Consider the following 16,527-nt stretch of genomic DNA (forward strand, 5'->3'; position numbering starts at 1 on the left):
AATGTGTCAAATGGTCTATAAAACCAGTGTATGGTGCCCCATGATCACATTAATGTACACAGCTATGATTTAATAAAAAAAAATATACATGAATATGTTAATCAGTGCATCTTTTTAAGACATTCTTGTATTGATTACAATCGTTATTGCAAAAGATGATTTGAGTAAATTGGAAGAGTACTATAAATTAGATAGGTCTGTGTTTTTGATACATTCAAAGAATATTCCTTGATATTTAGCATTAAGTTTTGAACACAAATTCGTGACTCACCACAGATATTACTCCCCATTTTGACGTGGGCATAGCCATCTACTCCCCATGAACTTCCCCATGAATTCCGCACAATCCAATATGGAGTACTTCCTACAAAAAGAAGTGGAAATAATCCTTGAGCACTCATATTTCCAACAAATACATCAGTTTCTTTATTTAAAACTGTGTACTTGATAAGTACAACAGCCTTGAGGAAAAGATTATAAGTGTAAAGTAATGCTTAAATAAGGTCAACCTGAGCTGCGCTTAGTGTCCCACTCCAGTTAGTAGAAATGTATGTTTGAGTTCATTTTGCTTAACACAAGGATTGCAAAAAATAAACACATATAGACATTTCCAAGGAATTGAGAAAAGAAAAAAATAGAAAGAGAATTGTTAGATATGTGTGATAAAATAGTAAGCACTTTTTTTCCAACAATTATCACATAAATATTCCAGATGGAGAATGCACATGCTTTAGACGAAAATCATCATCATTTTAACTCGGTATCCATCAAAGAAAATGACGAGTAGAACCTGATAAGATATTTACATCTGTAAGATTAGTGAGAAGTTATGAAGATTTATGAGGACTTGGACACAGCAAAAGCAAAGTTCAACATTCTATAGAATGGTGAATCATTTGGCATTCAGAGTCCAAATTGGAAAGTAATCACCTGGATCTTATTAATACTTACCAGTTTTATCAAAACCAGTTATGAGAACTGCGTGATTTGCTTCTCCACTAGAACAATGATGCTGTATTATGCCTCCCAGATAATCCTGCCAGCTTACTGCATCCACTATGACTACCAAAGGGCCAAAAGTAAGAAGTGCTTTTGCCATTTCATCTTCTTGCTCACTACCAAAAAACAAACAAAAAAATGGTAAAATTAAAAATTATGTATTTGAGTATCATTATGAGTAAGTTTGATTGCAATTGAAAAAGGCAGGAATAATGGAGGCTAAAAGAAGTTTGAGAGATTGTGAGTCTTGAACTAGTATGGGCTTTGGACTATCAGGAACCCAGTACTTTTCTATATCATTGTTCTGCTTCATGAAGTTTTCATTCTTGAGGTTTGTTCATGGTCCCAAAATGGCTGCGGGGGCTCCAGCCACTTTACACGTATTTCAAACAGCAGGAAACAGAAAGGAGAAGAAGTGTACATCTCTGTTGAGAAACATTGCTGGAAGTAACACATAATACTTCTGCATATATCTGCATGGATCTCATTTACCAGAACTCAGTCATATTGCTAAGTCTGGCTTAAAGGAAGATGGTGAATAAATTTTGTAGCCGGCTGGAAAAGTACCCAATTACAATATAGAGATTCTTTTTTTAGAGACAAAGTCTCACTTTATCACCCTCAGTAGAGTATCGGGCATCACAGCTCACAGCAACCTCCAACTCCTGGGCTTAGGCGATTCTCTTGCCTCAGCCTTCCGAATACCTAGAACAGGCATCCTCAAACTTTTTAAACAGGGGGCCAATTCACTGTCCCTCAGACTGTTGGAGGGCCAGACTATAGTTAAAAAAAAAAAAAAAAAAACAACTATGAACAAATTTCTATGCATACTGCGCATACCTTATTTTGAAGTAAAAAACAAAATGGGACCAAATACAATTCTTATCGCTTCATGTGGCCCACAGGCCACAGTTTGAGGACGCCTGAGCTAGGACTATAGGCACCCACCACAATGCTCAGCTATTTTTTGTTGCAGTTTGGCTGGGGCTGGGTTCAAACCTGCCACCCTCAGTATATGGGGCTGGCAACCTACTCACTGAGCCACAGGCACCACCCACAATATAGAGATTCTTGTAGTAAGTGGAATATTTGGGTATCTCTTGTCATCTCTGACACAGGTGGCCCTTGATCAAGAGACTAGCCAATTTATTTATGTGATTTAAAATAAAGGGAAAGGACCCAAAAGTAGCTGAGAGGAAGAAATGTTAAGACATAAGGAGAACCAGGTGCTAGATTGTGAAGACTGCAAAGTAGACAATTATTATTTTTACACATAGACGTCTACCAATAAAGTCTTGTTTTATACATTTGTTTTTCATCAATCTTAAAAGTATATGATCAAAAGATTATTTACATATTTCAAAGGTCAGCTTTGTGGTTGACTGACCCTGAAACCAAGTTACTGATAGTTCAGGCCATAAAGATAGCATTTGGTAGTTTATTGCTATAGCAAGCCATGGTTGGACTGGTGGCTTGCAAGGGTAAATAATTGCTCATGATGCCCAGCTGGAGACTAATTTCTAGCAAGGAAATATTTTGTTCACATGTGAGCAAAAATTTGAATGCATAACAATGGAATTTGTTGAAATGGAAACTATATACTCTTTTTAAAAATATTTATTCATATTGCCCATTAACATGAAGATCTGTAGTTTGGAGATCAGTAAGCAGATGTTTCTAATTTTTCCCACTATAATAATGATTGATATTATTAAAATTACCCTGAGATGGGCAAGATTATAGAATTTTTTAAAAGGCATCTGGATAAGTTTAGAATTTTCCCACACCTGGGATCAAATTCCAGCTGGACACTGCAGTCATGTCACCTACCATGAAGAATCAATAAAGATAAAATTATATGATGTAATTTTGCAGGATATAAATTATGTAGCACGTCTAGCACATAGTTATACTCTTAAGTTTGCAATAAAACATTTTCCTTTCCTCATTTCTAAGTTATCTAACATTTGTTAAGCATAGGAATTACTGTACACAAGGTCTATTTTATTATATTAAAATTCTTTGAATATTTTAGAATTTAAATATGATATATACAATAATCTCTGTATTAACTAGAACACAGTTGTCTCCATCCATTTAAGAAAACAAAAGCACTATTGTACATAAATCACATCCAAGATAGAGTTAGATATCATGAGAGAAGCAGATCAAAGACACAATTGAGTAATAATCCCTACTTTGAGCTGGAGCTGAGGGAAAGATAAAAATGATATTGGAAAATAATAAATAGGATGGCAATCGAAGACATAACCAGGAGACAAGTTTTCAAATTGTCCTCTGAATTAAGTGGCATTATCACTTGCCTTTCAAAAAGATCCTAGGTTTTAATAAGTTAAAATATATTCCAACATTTTTATTGCCATTATGAGCCAAGTATAAAACTATTATACTATCAAAAGGTGCATTGCCGATGATGGGTATATTATCAAAGATTGGTTCCATGAGCTTACTATGTATTTCACAGATTAATAATTTACAAAACCTACACTCTTCAAAGGATTTCCCAACATTTATTGTTATCAAGATTTGGTGATCAAACCAAGCCTGTATGACTGATACCTGATCATGTAAATTTACTTTTGGAATTAGTATATTGTATACTAATTTCCCATCCATTGTTCTACATGGATGTAGTAGGTGCCTTCCCTTTGTTTATTTTCTCATACTCTACTTTGAGTTCTTAAATGTCCGGGGTCTGATAAACAAAAAATCATGAAGAAGTCTGGTCCCTTTGCTTTAAGACTACATTATGTTTTTATGTTTTGGTAGGTGTTTTTCCTTCTTAGATCTTTTCAGGCTCTATACAGTGTTTTAGGGAGTTTTTACCTGATAGCTGTGCCCTAGGTTGACACTAAGAAATGAAAAACTAAGAGTTCATGACTTTAATGGTGGAGGTGGGGTTGGGGAGAAGTATGAGCTTCAGAGTTGAGTAGATATGAGTTCTAATACAGCCCTACAGGTCAGTAGATGTGTGACCCTGCCTGTGTCTCAGGCACCCACTTTAGATGGAAATAATATTACTGAAATGCCAGGGACCGGTTCTAGTGCTTGGTTATAGCCAATGCTTTGGGAGACCTTTCCACATCAGCTGGCCCTCACCACTGCAATACACACCAGCCCAGCTTGCAACAATGAGACTCTGCACTCTTTGCTTGAGTGCTCTCTCTCTCAGAGCCAGGGAAGCAAACCCACTCCTCACTTACATCAACTGCACTCTCAACTGGTGACTCACAGAAGATGATCATCATCATAATCTTGGGTGGGTGGTGCTGAAGTGCAGATATGACTTTGGCCTCAGTGTTCCCCAGAAGGATTAAGTGCTGGGTTACCCAGAGCACTCACTAGCTAACAAAGAAATTGCTTTCTCTGTCCTCTCTCACTTCCCTGTCCCCTTATCCGTGTCTTCTGAGATCACTTCCTACACGTCCCAACTGAACTCTTGATATTTCTTCCTAACTCTGTGCTGATCTTAGACTTTCATGCCTTATTAACAGCAATTCCATCTCATCAATCATTCAGACCAAAAAGCTTGGAATCTTCCTTGACTCCATTTTCTCCTATCTCCCATAAAAAATCAGGCAGGGCTTTACCTTGTGAGGAATCACTGTTTCTCATCTCCAAGACTGTTCTTTCAATCAATACTCTGCTCTAAGACTATTACTTGGTGATCAACATGACCCAGTTTTCTGCTAGTCTTTTCCTTCCTCTGTCCACTGCAACCACACTGGCTTCCTCATTGTTCTTCAAATGAGCCAGACATGTTTCTGCCACAGGACCTTTGCATGTATAGTTTCCTCTGCTTGAAACAGTGTTCTACCAGATAGCTGCATGGCTAAATCTCTACATTTCTTCATGTCTCCACTTCCATGTCACCTTCTCAGCGAGGTCCTCCCTGGCAACCCTTTCTGAAACTGTATTCTCCCTCCCCATCTTTCTTGTTCCTCACACTGTTTTATTTTCTTCTCTTTAAAAATTATTACATCTAACAATCTAACATGCCATACATATTTTTACTTGTTTTGTTTATTACCTGTCTCAATCACTGAAATACAGACTGTGAGTTTTATCTGTTTTGTTCATTCCCAAATACTCAGAACCTGAAGAAATTCAGTGAATATTTGAATGAAAGAATGAATGAACGAATCAATCAATCAAAGAAAGATCTTCTTGCAGTCTAATATAGTCTAATATAATCAGCTCCCTCTCCTAATTCAAACTAATGCCTTTTTTTTTTTTTGCTTTTTCCTAATCGTTTTTTAATTTCCCGTCATAACAAGGGATTCCCTGAATTTCCTTTACTGATACTTTGAAAATCAAGTTTCCTCTAGTGTATATTCTTCCATTATACTCTTAAGGAACTGATGGCTTATAGAAACACACTTTCTCATTTTAGAAAGCACATTACCTACACCCACAAAGGAGTTGTTAACCAATGTGCTCAGCGAACTTGAACATTTTATTATAAACCCATTGCCTGCCAGCTGTGGAATTAAGGCTATGTGGTATACAGTTCCTAGGGTCACTCCGAGGCCCTTTGTTGCTGTGCTAATAATATGCCAGTCTAATGGCATATTTATGCTCATTTAAAAGGGTTACATTTTGTTCAAGGATGCAATTTCACCCTTGGTTTCCTTATTTCCCATGGATGGATACTATCTGGATCAAGGAATTCTTTTATATTCACTATCCGTAAGTAACAGGGCATTATTACCTTATCCAAATTTAGTTTAGTTCCTCTATTTTCTCTGTTCAAAAAAGCTACAAAATTCCCGTCACATATATATTATGTGCACACACACACACAGACACATATGTGCAGGGTGGCCATAAAGTTCACGTGCAATTTAAAATAGTGTGTAATTAAAAATTGCACACGAACTTTATGGCTGCTATGTATATTTTTTACATGTTTTTTCATTTACTGTAAACTCTCTAAAATTAAGTGAGTTTATGTTTTTTGTTTTTTTTTCTGGCTATTGTTTAGGATTTGTTGAGGGTACAAAGAATTAAGTTACGTTGATTGCATTTGTTAGATAAAGTTGCTCTTATACTGTGTCCTGCCCCCAAGACGTGTGCCATAAACCATGTCCCTCATTTCCCTTCCTGCTCCCCTCTCCACTCTACCTCATTCTCCTACCCCACCCCTTGTGTTAGCTCATCCCCTGCCTTCGTATTAGAATTGAGTACATTGGATTCTTGCTTCTCCATTCTTGTGATGCTTTACCAAGAAGAATGTGCTCCACCTCCATCCAGGTTAATACAAAACATCTAAAGACTCCAGCGTTTTTAATGGTTGAACAGTATTCCATGGTGTACATATACCACAGCTTGTTAATCCATTCCTGGGTATTTAGGCTGTTCCTACATTTTGGCGATTGTAAATTGAGCTGTGATAAACAGTCAATTGCAAATATCCTTATGATAAAAGGATTGTTTTTCTTCTGGGTAGATGCCTAGTAATGGGATTGCAGGATCAAATGGGAAGTCTAATTTGAGTTCTTTGAAGATTCTCCATACTTCCTTCTAAAAAGGTTGCATTAGTTTGCAGTCCCAACAGCAGTGTAAAAGTGTTCTCTTCTCTCCACATCCATGCCAGCCAGCATCTACAGCTTTGAGATGTTGCAATGTGGGGCATTGTCACCGGTGTTAGGTGATATCTCAGGATAGTTTTGACTTGCGTTCCTCTGATGATTAGGGACAATGAACATTTTTTCATATATTTGTTAGCCATTCAACTGTCTTCTTTAAAGAAGGTTCTATTCATGTCTCTTGCTCAGTGATATATGGGATTGTTGAGTCTTTCTTTTGTTGATTAATTTGAGGTCTCTGTTATTATTATTAAATAATAATATTATTTAATATTATTATTAATAATATCCTATTATTAAATCCGATGCATAATATGCAAATATCTTTTCCCATTCTGAAGGTTGTCTCTTTGCTTTGGTTGTTGTATCCTTAGCTAGACAGAATCTTTTCAGTTTAATTAAGTGCCATTTGTTTATTTTTGTCCTTGTTGCAATTGCCATAGAAGTCTTCATAAAATCTTCCCCCAGGCCAATATCTTCAAGTGTTTTCTCCCCACTTTGAGGATTTTTATTTATTTTTTTTTTTGTTAAATCACAGATGTGTACATTGATATGATCATGGGGCATCATTCACTAGCTTCACAGACCATTTGCCAAGTTTCACATATACCCTTGTAAGATGCACCGCAGGTGTAATCCCACCAATCCCCTTCCCTCTGCCCACCTCCCTCCTCCCTCCCCTCCCTTTCCCCTTCCCCCTATTCTTAGGTTGTAACTGGGTTATAGCTTTCATGTGAAAACCCTAAATTAGTCTCAAAGTAGGGCGGAGTACATTGGGTACTTTTTCTTCCATTCTTGAGATACTTTACTAAGAAGAATATGTTCCAGCTCCATCCATGTAAACATGAAAGAGGTAAAGTCTTCATCTTTCTTTAAGGCTGCATAATATTCCATGGTGTACATATACCACAATTCATTAATCCATTCGTGGGTTGATGGGCAACTGGGCTTCTTCCATGACTTAGCAATTATGAATTGGGCTGCAATAAACATTCTGTACAAATATCTTTGTTATGACGTGATTTTTGGTCTTCTGGGTATATGCCCAGTAGAGGGATTACAGGATTGAATGGCAGATCTATTTTTAGATCTCTAAGTGTTCTCCATATCTCTTTCCAAAAGGAATGTATTAATTTGCATTCCCACCAGCAGTGCAAAAGTGTTCCCTTTTCTCCACATCCGTGCCAACATCTCTGGTCTTGGGATTTTGTGATATAGGCTAGTCTCACTGGAGTTAGATCGTATCTCAAAGTAGTTTTGATTTGCATTTCTCTGATGATTAAAGATGATGAGCATTTTTTCATATGTCTGAAGGCCGCACGCCTGTCTTCTTCAGAGAAGGTTCTCTTCAAATACCTTGCCCAGCCTGCAATGGGATCCCTTGTTCTATTCTTGCTAATGCATTTGAGTTCTCTGTGGATTCTGGTTATTAAACCTTTGTCGGAGACATAACCTGCAAATATCTTCTCCCATTCTGAGGGCTGTTTGCTTGCTTTACTTACTGTGTTCTTGGCTGTGCAGAAGCTTTTTAGTTTGATCAAGTCCCAGTAGTGTATTTTTGAAGCTGCTTCAATTGCCCGGGGGAGTCCTCCTCATAAAACACTCGCCCAGCCCGATTTCTTCAAGGGTTTTCCCTGCACTCTCCTCTAGTATTTTTATAGTTTCATGTCTTAAGTTTAAATCCTTGATCCAGTGAGAGTCTATCTTAGTTAATGGTGAAAGGTGTGGGTCCAATTTCAGTCTTTTACAGGTTGCCAGCCAGTTCACCCAGCACCATTTGTTAAATAGGGAATCTTTTCCCCACTGAAAGTTTTTAATTGGCTTGTCAAAGATTAAATAATGGTAAGTAGCTGGATTCATCTCTTGGTTCTCTATTCTATTCCAGACATCTACCTCTCTGTTTTTGTGCCAATACCATGCTGTTTTGATCACTATTGATTTGTAGTATAGTCTGAGGTCCAGTAGCATAAGTCCTCCTGCTTCGTTTTTATTTCTGAGTAATGTCTTGGCTATTTGAGGTTTTTTCTGATTCCATATAAAATGAAGTATTGTTTTTTCCAGATCTTTAAAGTATGACAGTGGAGCTTTAATAGGGATTGCATTGAAATTATATATTGCTTTGGGTAGTATAGACATTTTAACTATGTTGATTCTTCCCAGCCATGAGCATGGTATGTTTTTCCATTTGTTAATATTTTCAGCTATTTCTTTTCTTAGAGTTTCATAGTTCTCTTTATAGAGATCTTTCACGTCCTTTGTTAGATAAATTCCCAAATATTTCATCTTCTTTGGCACTACTATGAATGGGATAGAGTCCTTAACTGTTTTTTCAACTTGACTGTTGTTGGTATATATAAAGGCTACCGATTTATGAATGTTGATTTTGTAACCTGAGACTCTGCTGTATTCCTTGATCACTTCTAAGAGTTTTGTAGTAGAGTCCCTAGTGTTTTCCAGATATACTATCATATCATCCACGAAGAGTGAAAGTTTGATCTCTTCTGACCCTATATGGATACCCTTGATCGCCTTTTCTTCCCTAATTGCAGTGGCTAAAACTTCCATTACAATGTTAAAAAGAAATGGAGACAATGGGCAGCCTTGTCTGGTTTCTGATCTGAGTGGAAATGATTCCAATTGAACTCCATTCAATATGATATTGGCTGTGGGTTTGCTGTAGATGGCCTCTATCAGTTTAAGAAATGTCCCTTCTATACCAACTTTCTTAAGTGTTCTGATCATGAAGGGATGCTGGATATTATCAAAAGCTTTTTCTGCATCGATTGAGAGAATCATATGGTCTTTGTTTTTTAATTTCTTTATATGCTGGATTACATTTATAGATTTACGTATATTGAACCAGCCTTGAGATCCTGGGATAAAACCGACTTGGTCATGATGTATAATTTGTTTGATGTGTTGCTGGATTCTGTTTGTTAGGATCTTGTTGAATATTTTTGCATCTATATTCATCAGTGATATCGGTCTATAATTTTCTTTTCTTGTTGGGTCTTTTCCTGGTTTGGGGATCAGGGTGATGTTTGCTTCATAGAATGTGTTGGGTAGTCTTCCTTCTTTTTCTACCTTTTGGAACAGGTTGAGTAATATAGGTACTAATTCCTCTGTAAAGGTTTGGTAGAATTCAGACGTGAAACCATCTGATCCCGGGCTTTTCTTTTTAGGGAGATTTTGTATGGTTGATGCTATTTCCGAACTTGATATGGGCCTGTTCAACATTTCCACTTGATTCTGGCTAAGTCTTGGAAGGTGACGTGCTTCCAAGTATTGGTCAATTTCCTTCAGATTTTCATATTTCTGAGAATAAAGTTTCTTGTAATATTCATTAAGGACTTTTTTGATTTCTGAGGAGTCTGTTGTTATTTCATCTTTGTTGTTCTGATTGATGAGATTAGAGATTTTACTCTTTTTTTCCTGATTAGGTTGGCCAAAGGTTTATCTATTTTATTGACCTTTTCAAAAAACCAGCTTTTTGATTTATTGATCTGTAGTATTATTCTTTTGTTTTCAATTTCATTTAATTCTGCTCTAATTTTGGTTATTTCTTTTCTTCTACTGGGTTTGGGGTTGGAATATTCTTCCTTTTCCAGTTACTTGAGATGTCCCATTAAGTTGTTAACTTTCTCTCTTTCCATTCTCTTTAGGAAGGTTTGCAGTGCTATAAATTTCCCTCTTAGAACTGCCTTTGCGGTGTCCCAGAAGTTCTGATAGTTCGTGTCTTCATTGTTGTTTTGTTCCAAAAAATTGGCGATTTCTTTCTTAATCTCATCTCTGACCCAGCTATCATTCAGCATAAGGTTATTTAACTTCCATGTTTTTGTATGAGTATGCAGATTCCTGTTGTTACTCAGCTCAAGTTTTATTCCATGGTGGTCCGAGAAGATGCATGGAATAATTTCTATTCCTTTAAATTTACTGAGGTTGGACTTGTGACCTAAGATGTGATCGATTTTGGAGTAAGTTCCATGGGCTGATGAGAAGTACGTGTATTCAGTTTTGTTGGGATGAAATGTTCTGTAGATGTCTGCTAAATCCAAATGTTGGATGGTTAGGTTTAAATGTAAGATTTCTTTGCTCAGCTTCTTGTGGATGATCGATTCAACACTGCCAAAGGAGTGTTGAAATCTCCGACAATTATGGAGCTGGAGGAAATCAAGTTGCTCATGTCTGTTAGAGTTTCTCTTATAAATTGAGGTGCATTCTGGTTGGGTGCATAGATATTAATAATTGAGATCTCATCATATTGAGTATTACCCTTAACAAATATGAAGTGACCATTCTTGTCCTTCCTTACTTTTGTTGGTTTAAAGCCTATTGTATCTGCAAATAAAATTGCAACACCTGCTTTTTTCTGATTACCATTTGCCTGAAATATGGACGACCATCCTTTCACCCTGAGTCTGTGTTTGTCTTTTAGGTTAAGATGTGACTCTTGTATGCAACATATATCTGGCCTGAGTTTTTGTATCCAGTCAGCAAACCTATGCCTCTTTAGAGGACAGTTTAAGCTGTTCACATTAATGGAGAATATTGATAAGTCTGGTGAAGTTTTGGGTATCGAGTTTTTCAAAAGTCCAGTGGCCATTTTTAATCATTTTGCCAGTGTGGAAATTGGAGTTTGATCCAAAGTTTCTGAGTGAGTTTACTTTTGTGGTATAGGATTGTGTTGGTCATAATGGAGGATAGGTCTGAGAATATCCTGAAGAGCTGGTTTGGTTATGGCAAATTTCTTCAACATATGAATGTCATTAAAGTATTTAATTTCTCCATCATAAATGAAACTCAGTTTAGCTGGATACAAGATCCGGGGTTGAAAGTTATTTTGCTTTAGGAGATTAAAAGTTGGTGACCACCTTCTTCTGGCTTGAAAAGTTTCAGCAGAGAGATCTGCAGTCATTCTAATATTCTTCCCTTTGAAGGTAATGGTTTTCTTTCTCCTGGCAGCTTTGAGGATTTTCTCCTTCATATTAACTTTAGTGAAGTTAATTATGATATGCCTTGGGGATGTCTTATTGGGGTTGAGTCGTGCTGGGGTTCTGAAGCTGTCCACTATCTGAATTTCAGAATCTCTAGGCATGTCTGGAAAATTCTCTTTCATAATTTCATGCAGAAGGGCCTCTGTGCCCAGCGAGGCCACTTCATCTGTTTCTGGAACTCCTATGATTCGGATATTCACCTTCTTCGAATTATCCCAGAACTCTCTGAGAGAGTGATCCATTTTTGCTCTCCATTTCTCTTCCTCTTTGAGCGTTTAGGAGCGTTCAAAAGCTTTATCTTCGATGTCAGAAATCCTTTCTTCTGCTTGTTCTATTCTGTTACTGAGGGATTCTACTGTATTTTTCATATCTTTGAGGGCTTCAAATTCTTGCTTCAGTGTGTCTAAGTCTTTGGTGGTTTTGTCTTTAAATTCAATAAATTCTTGAGACTACTTTTGAATTTCTCCTCAAATTCCTAATTCTACTTTGTTAATCTTGTTTGCCATACAAATTCTGAATTCGATTTCTGACATCAAGCCAGTTGTTTATGAATGGGATCTTCAATTACATGCCATATCTTTCCTTGGGGGGGTTGATCTATTCTGGTTTTTCATGTTACCAGAGTTTTTCCGCTGATTCCGCCCCATGGTTGTTTTCCTCCCTCTGATTTTCTCCCCTGGGGCTTTGTCGAGGGCCTGTACAGTGTTGTGGCCTGGTAAACTGGGGCCCTGTCTGGTGTGGTGGGGCTAAAGGGTTCTGTCTTGTTTTCAGCTGGTTCCTGTTCCACCCTAGTGAAACAGATACTTTGGATTGAAGTCTCAGCTGTGGAGAAATATCAGCAATTAAGTCACCACGCCCCCCACCGGCAAACAATTGGAAAAGAAAAATCAAACCTTCCTACCACCATGCACCTAGGGCACCACCTTATTTGTCCTCAGGCGATTGGTTCAGTTCAAAAATGTCCAAATCAATTGTCTCAGTCTGCACCTGTCTCGGGTGAGAGAGTTTAAGAGGTCTCTGGGAACTGGATCACAGTGGTCTGGTGACTACTCTGGTGTGGCTTGCTCCAGTGCTGCGTGGAGTCAGGAGGAGCCACCCAGCCAATAGAACAGTCTGGGAAGGTTGCATATTCCTTCCCCACCTTGCACCACTGTCACACCCAGTCACTGATAGCCCTGCAGTTGGCTGACCCAGTTGCCTGTAGTGAATCGGTACTCCAGGAGTTTGTACCTGCCTGAATCACAAGGAAGTCTACCAGGCCACTGCGCTCTGTCTCTCTGCAACAGGAGGAAGTGAGGCCTGACAACCTCGGGCACTAGATGAAGGTTGAGGGGTTTTCACTCAGGTCCTGTCTCGCCCCTGATTAATGTTACTGACAGAACAGAACAGAACAACTCTGTGTTTCCCCTACAGAAGGGAAGCTGAATTGAGTTCCAAATCAGCTTGTCTTTGCTCTTGTATTGTCTATAGACTGACGATCCCCTGAGGGCCAGGTGCGTCTTAGGTTTAGTAAAGCGGACCTCTGGGTCAGCCCCGCCCTGGGAGTTTCCCTGGTTTGCAAGTTGGAGTTGCCTCAGGCAAACTCAGAGTCTCTGGTTGCCCAGGGAGACAGGGGGTGTGGCTTCAGAATATTCTGTAGTGAGCCGTATTGCTAGCAAAAGAGGGCTGCTGCCTTATGGCTCAGGCAACTGTTGCTCCGGTGTAGCTCCCCTCCAGCCATCCGTCCTCTCTCCACTCCCATATCCCAGAGTCTGCACTAACCGGCTGCAACCCAGCACTGTCTACACCCCTTGAGCAATCGCCCAAGAGTCTGGACCCCTGGGGGACAGGCCTCCAGACCTTGGAGTGAGAGCACAGGGGAGCGCGGGGAGCGCTGGAAGCCTGGGGTTGTGGGTGGAGAACACACACAGCTTTACACAGTTTTATGCCTGGCCATATTGTCACCAAAAGACGGCTACCGCACTGTGCCTCAGGGAACTGCCACTCCGGTGCAGTCCCCTCTCCGCCGACTGACCGGGACTGGTCTCCAGACCCCAGTGTGAGCGAAGGGGAGCGCTGGGAGCTCAGAATTCCAGGTAGAGACTATATACAGTTTATACAGTTTTATGCCTGGTAGGAGGATGCCGTGGCACCCTAGTAGGGGAGGTAGGTCCAGTTTTTAGAGGGTCTCTCCTGTGGAGTGTAGTGGGAGGACCTTTGAACTCTGCTCGGTTGTTTGTGGGGCACTCTGAGCCATTCTCATGGGAGAGGGGACTCCCGTCTGCTTGGTGATGGATTTTGTACCTTTAGTTTGTATCCTTGTGGTCGCAGCTTGCCTCAGCGGGGTTGACGTGCGTTCTACAACCTTCTCTCTTAGTGCAGCTCAAATCCACCATGTTACTTGCTGAATTTTTGTCCTTTATCTCTCCTTCTGGACGGGAGCCTCTGTGGAAAGCTGGCTTCAGTCAGCCACCTTGTCTCCTCCCTCCCACTTTGAGGATTTTTAGTGTTTCATGCCTTAGGTTTAAATCTTTTCTCCATTTTGAATCAATGTTCAGAAGTGGTGAGAGGTACAGGTCCGGTTTCGGTGTTTTACATGTGGTTATCCAATTCTCCCAACACCATTTTTTGAATAGGGATTCTCTCCCACAGTGTATGTTCTTGTTTGGTTGATCAAAGATCAGGTGGCTATAAGATGTTAGTTTCATCTCATGGTTTTCTATTCAGTTTCAAATGTCAATGTCTATTTTCGTGCCAATACCATACTGCTTTGATCACTATGGCCTTGTAGTATAGCCTAAAGTCTGGTAAGGAAATGCCCCAGCTTTATTTTTATTACTAAGAATTGCCTTGGCTATATGGGGTTTTTTCTGGTTCCATACAAAATAAAATTTTTCAAAATCTTGAAAGTATGATGATGGTATTTTAAGGTCATTGCATTGAATGTGTAGATTGCTTTGGGAAGTATAAACATTTTGATAATGTTGATTATCCCTGGCCACGAGGATAGTATGTTCTTCCATTTGTTAATATCTTCTGCTATTTCTTTTCCTAGGGTTTTGTAATTTTCTTTGTTGAGGTCCTTCACCTCTTTTGTTATTCCCAGGTATTCAAATTTTTTTGAGGTTACTGTGAAGGAAATTGTGTCCTTGATTATCTTCTCATCTTGACTGTTACTAGCATATAGAAAGGCTACTGATTTCTGCATCTTGATTTTATATCCTGAGACACTACTGTATTTTTTTTTTAATCACTTCCAGCAGTCTTGTGGTTGAGTCTTTGGGGTTCTCAGTAGAAGATCATATCATCAGCAAAGAGGGAGACTTTGACTTCTGCTGCCATTCGGATGCCTTTTCTTACTTTCTTTTGTTTGATTATATTGGCAAGAACTTACAGCACTATGTTGAATAATAGTTGCGATAGAGGACAACCTTGTCTGGTTCTAGTTCGAAGTGGAAAAGCTTTCAATTTTACTCTATTCAGTAAAATATTAGTTGTGGGTTTCTCATAGATGGCTTCCATCGGTTTAAGAAATGTGCCACCTATGCATATATTCTTAAGTGTTCTAATTAGAAAAGGATGCTGAATTTTATCAAATTCTTTTTCTGCATCTATTGGGATGATTATATAGTCTTTGTTTTTGCTTCTATTGATATGGCGAATTACATTTATGGACTTCTGTATGTTAAACCAGCCTTGTATCCCTGGGATGAAACCTACTTAATCATGATGAATAATTTTTTTTTAATGGATAGATGTAATCTATTCACTAGGATTTCAGTGATAATTTTTGCATATATATTCATTAGTAAAATTGGTCTGAAATTCTCCTTTTTAGTTGGTTCTTTTCCAGGATGATGTTTGCTTCATAGAATGTGCTGGGGACGATTCCATCCTTCTCAAGTTTTTGGAATAATTTCTGCAGCATAGGTATAAGCTCTTGGAATGTTTGATAGAATCCTCATGTAAAACCATCTGGGAATGTTTGATAGAATTCTCATGTAAAACCAACCAGGGCTTTTTTTGTCAGGAGATTTTTTTATTGTTTCTTCGATCTCAGTTCTTGAAACCTGTCTGTTCAAGAGAGCTAGTTCTTCTTGGTTAAGTCTAGGGAGAGAGTATGATTCCAGGTTTTGGTCCATTTCCTCCACATTGTCAAATATCTGGGGAAAAAGCTTCTTGTAGTACTCAGAGATAATCTCTTATATCTCTGTGGAATTGTTGTTATTCCTCCTTTGTCATATCTAATTGAAGCCATTAGAAATATTATTATTCTGTTTCTGGTTAATCTGGCCAAAATTTTATCTATGTTATTTTTTTTGAAATACCAACTTTTCATTTCATTAATTGTCTGAATGATTCTTTTGTTTTCAATTTCATTAATCTCTGATTTAATTTTGGTTATTTCTTTTCTTCTGCTGGGTTTGGGAATAGATTGTTCTTCGTTTTCCAGTTCCATAAGATGGTTCAGGAGTTTGCTGATGCATGCTCTATTTTTTGAATGTAGGAATGTAATGTGATAAATTTCTCTCTTAAGACCACTTTTGCTGTATCCCACAGATTTGGTAACTTGTGTCTTCATTGTTGTTCTGCTTGAGTAATTTAATAATTTCCTCTTTTATCTCTTCCTTAACCCAACTATCATTCAGCATAAGAATGTTTACTTTCCATGTCTTTGTGTGGGGATCAATGTTTTTGGAGTTGTGTTCCACCTTTATTGCCTTTTGGTCTGAGAAGATACAAGGTATAATTTCTATTCTTTTAAATTCGCTGAGGTTTGATTTGTATCCTACAGTGTGGTCTATTTTAGAGTATACCATGAGCTGATGAGAAAAATGCATATTCCTTAGCTTTGGGATGGTGTGTTGTCTATATATATCTATCCCATTGGTTCTAGGGTCAAATTTAAGTCCCTTGTATCTTTGTTTAGTTTCTGTTTAGAGGAT

General features: G+C 38.4%; 1 protein-coding gene across 1 annotated transcript in view; it reads right to left on the reverse strand.

Moving 5' to 3' along the window:
* The window catches only part of CTSO (cathepsin O), a 49,652-nt gene that overhangs the window by 11,989 nt on the left and 21,136 nt on the right, over positions 1 to 16,527 (reverse strand). Inside the window, exons 6-7 of the mRNA XM_053583435.1 lie at positions 952 to 1,115; positions 272 to 364 (exon numbers count right to left, since the gene is read on the reverse strand). Coding sequence (XP_053439410.1) covers positions 272 to 364; positions 952 to 1,115 — 257 coding nt within the window. The remainder of the gene's footprint in view (positions 1 to 271; positions 365 to 951; positions 1,116 to 16,527) is intronic.

The sequence above is a fragment of the Nycticebus coucang genome, chromosome 1 (genome assembly GCF_027406575.1).
Source record: "Nycticebus coucang isolate mNycCou1 chromosome 1, mNycCou1.pri, whole genome shotgun sequence".
Classification (NCBI taxonomy): domain Eukaryota; kingdom Metazoa; phylum Chordata; class Mammalia; order Primates; family Lorisidae; genus Nycticebus; species Nycticebus coucang.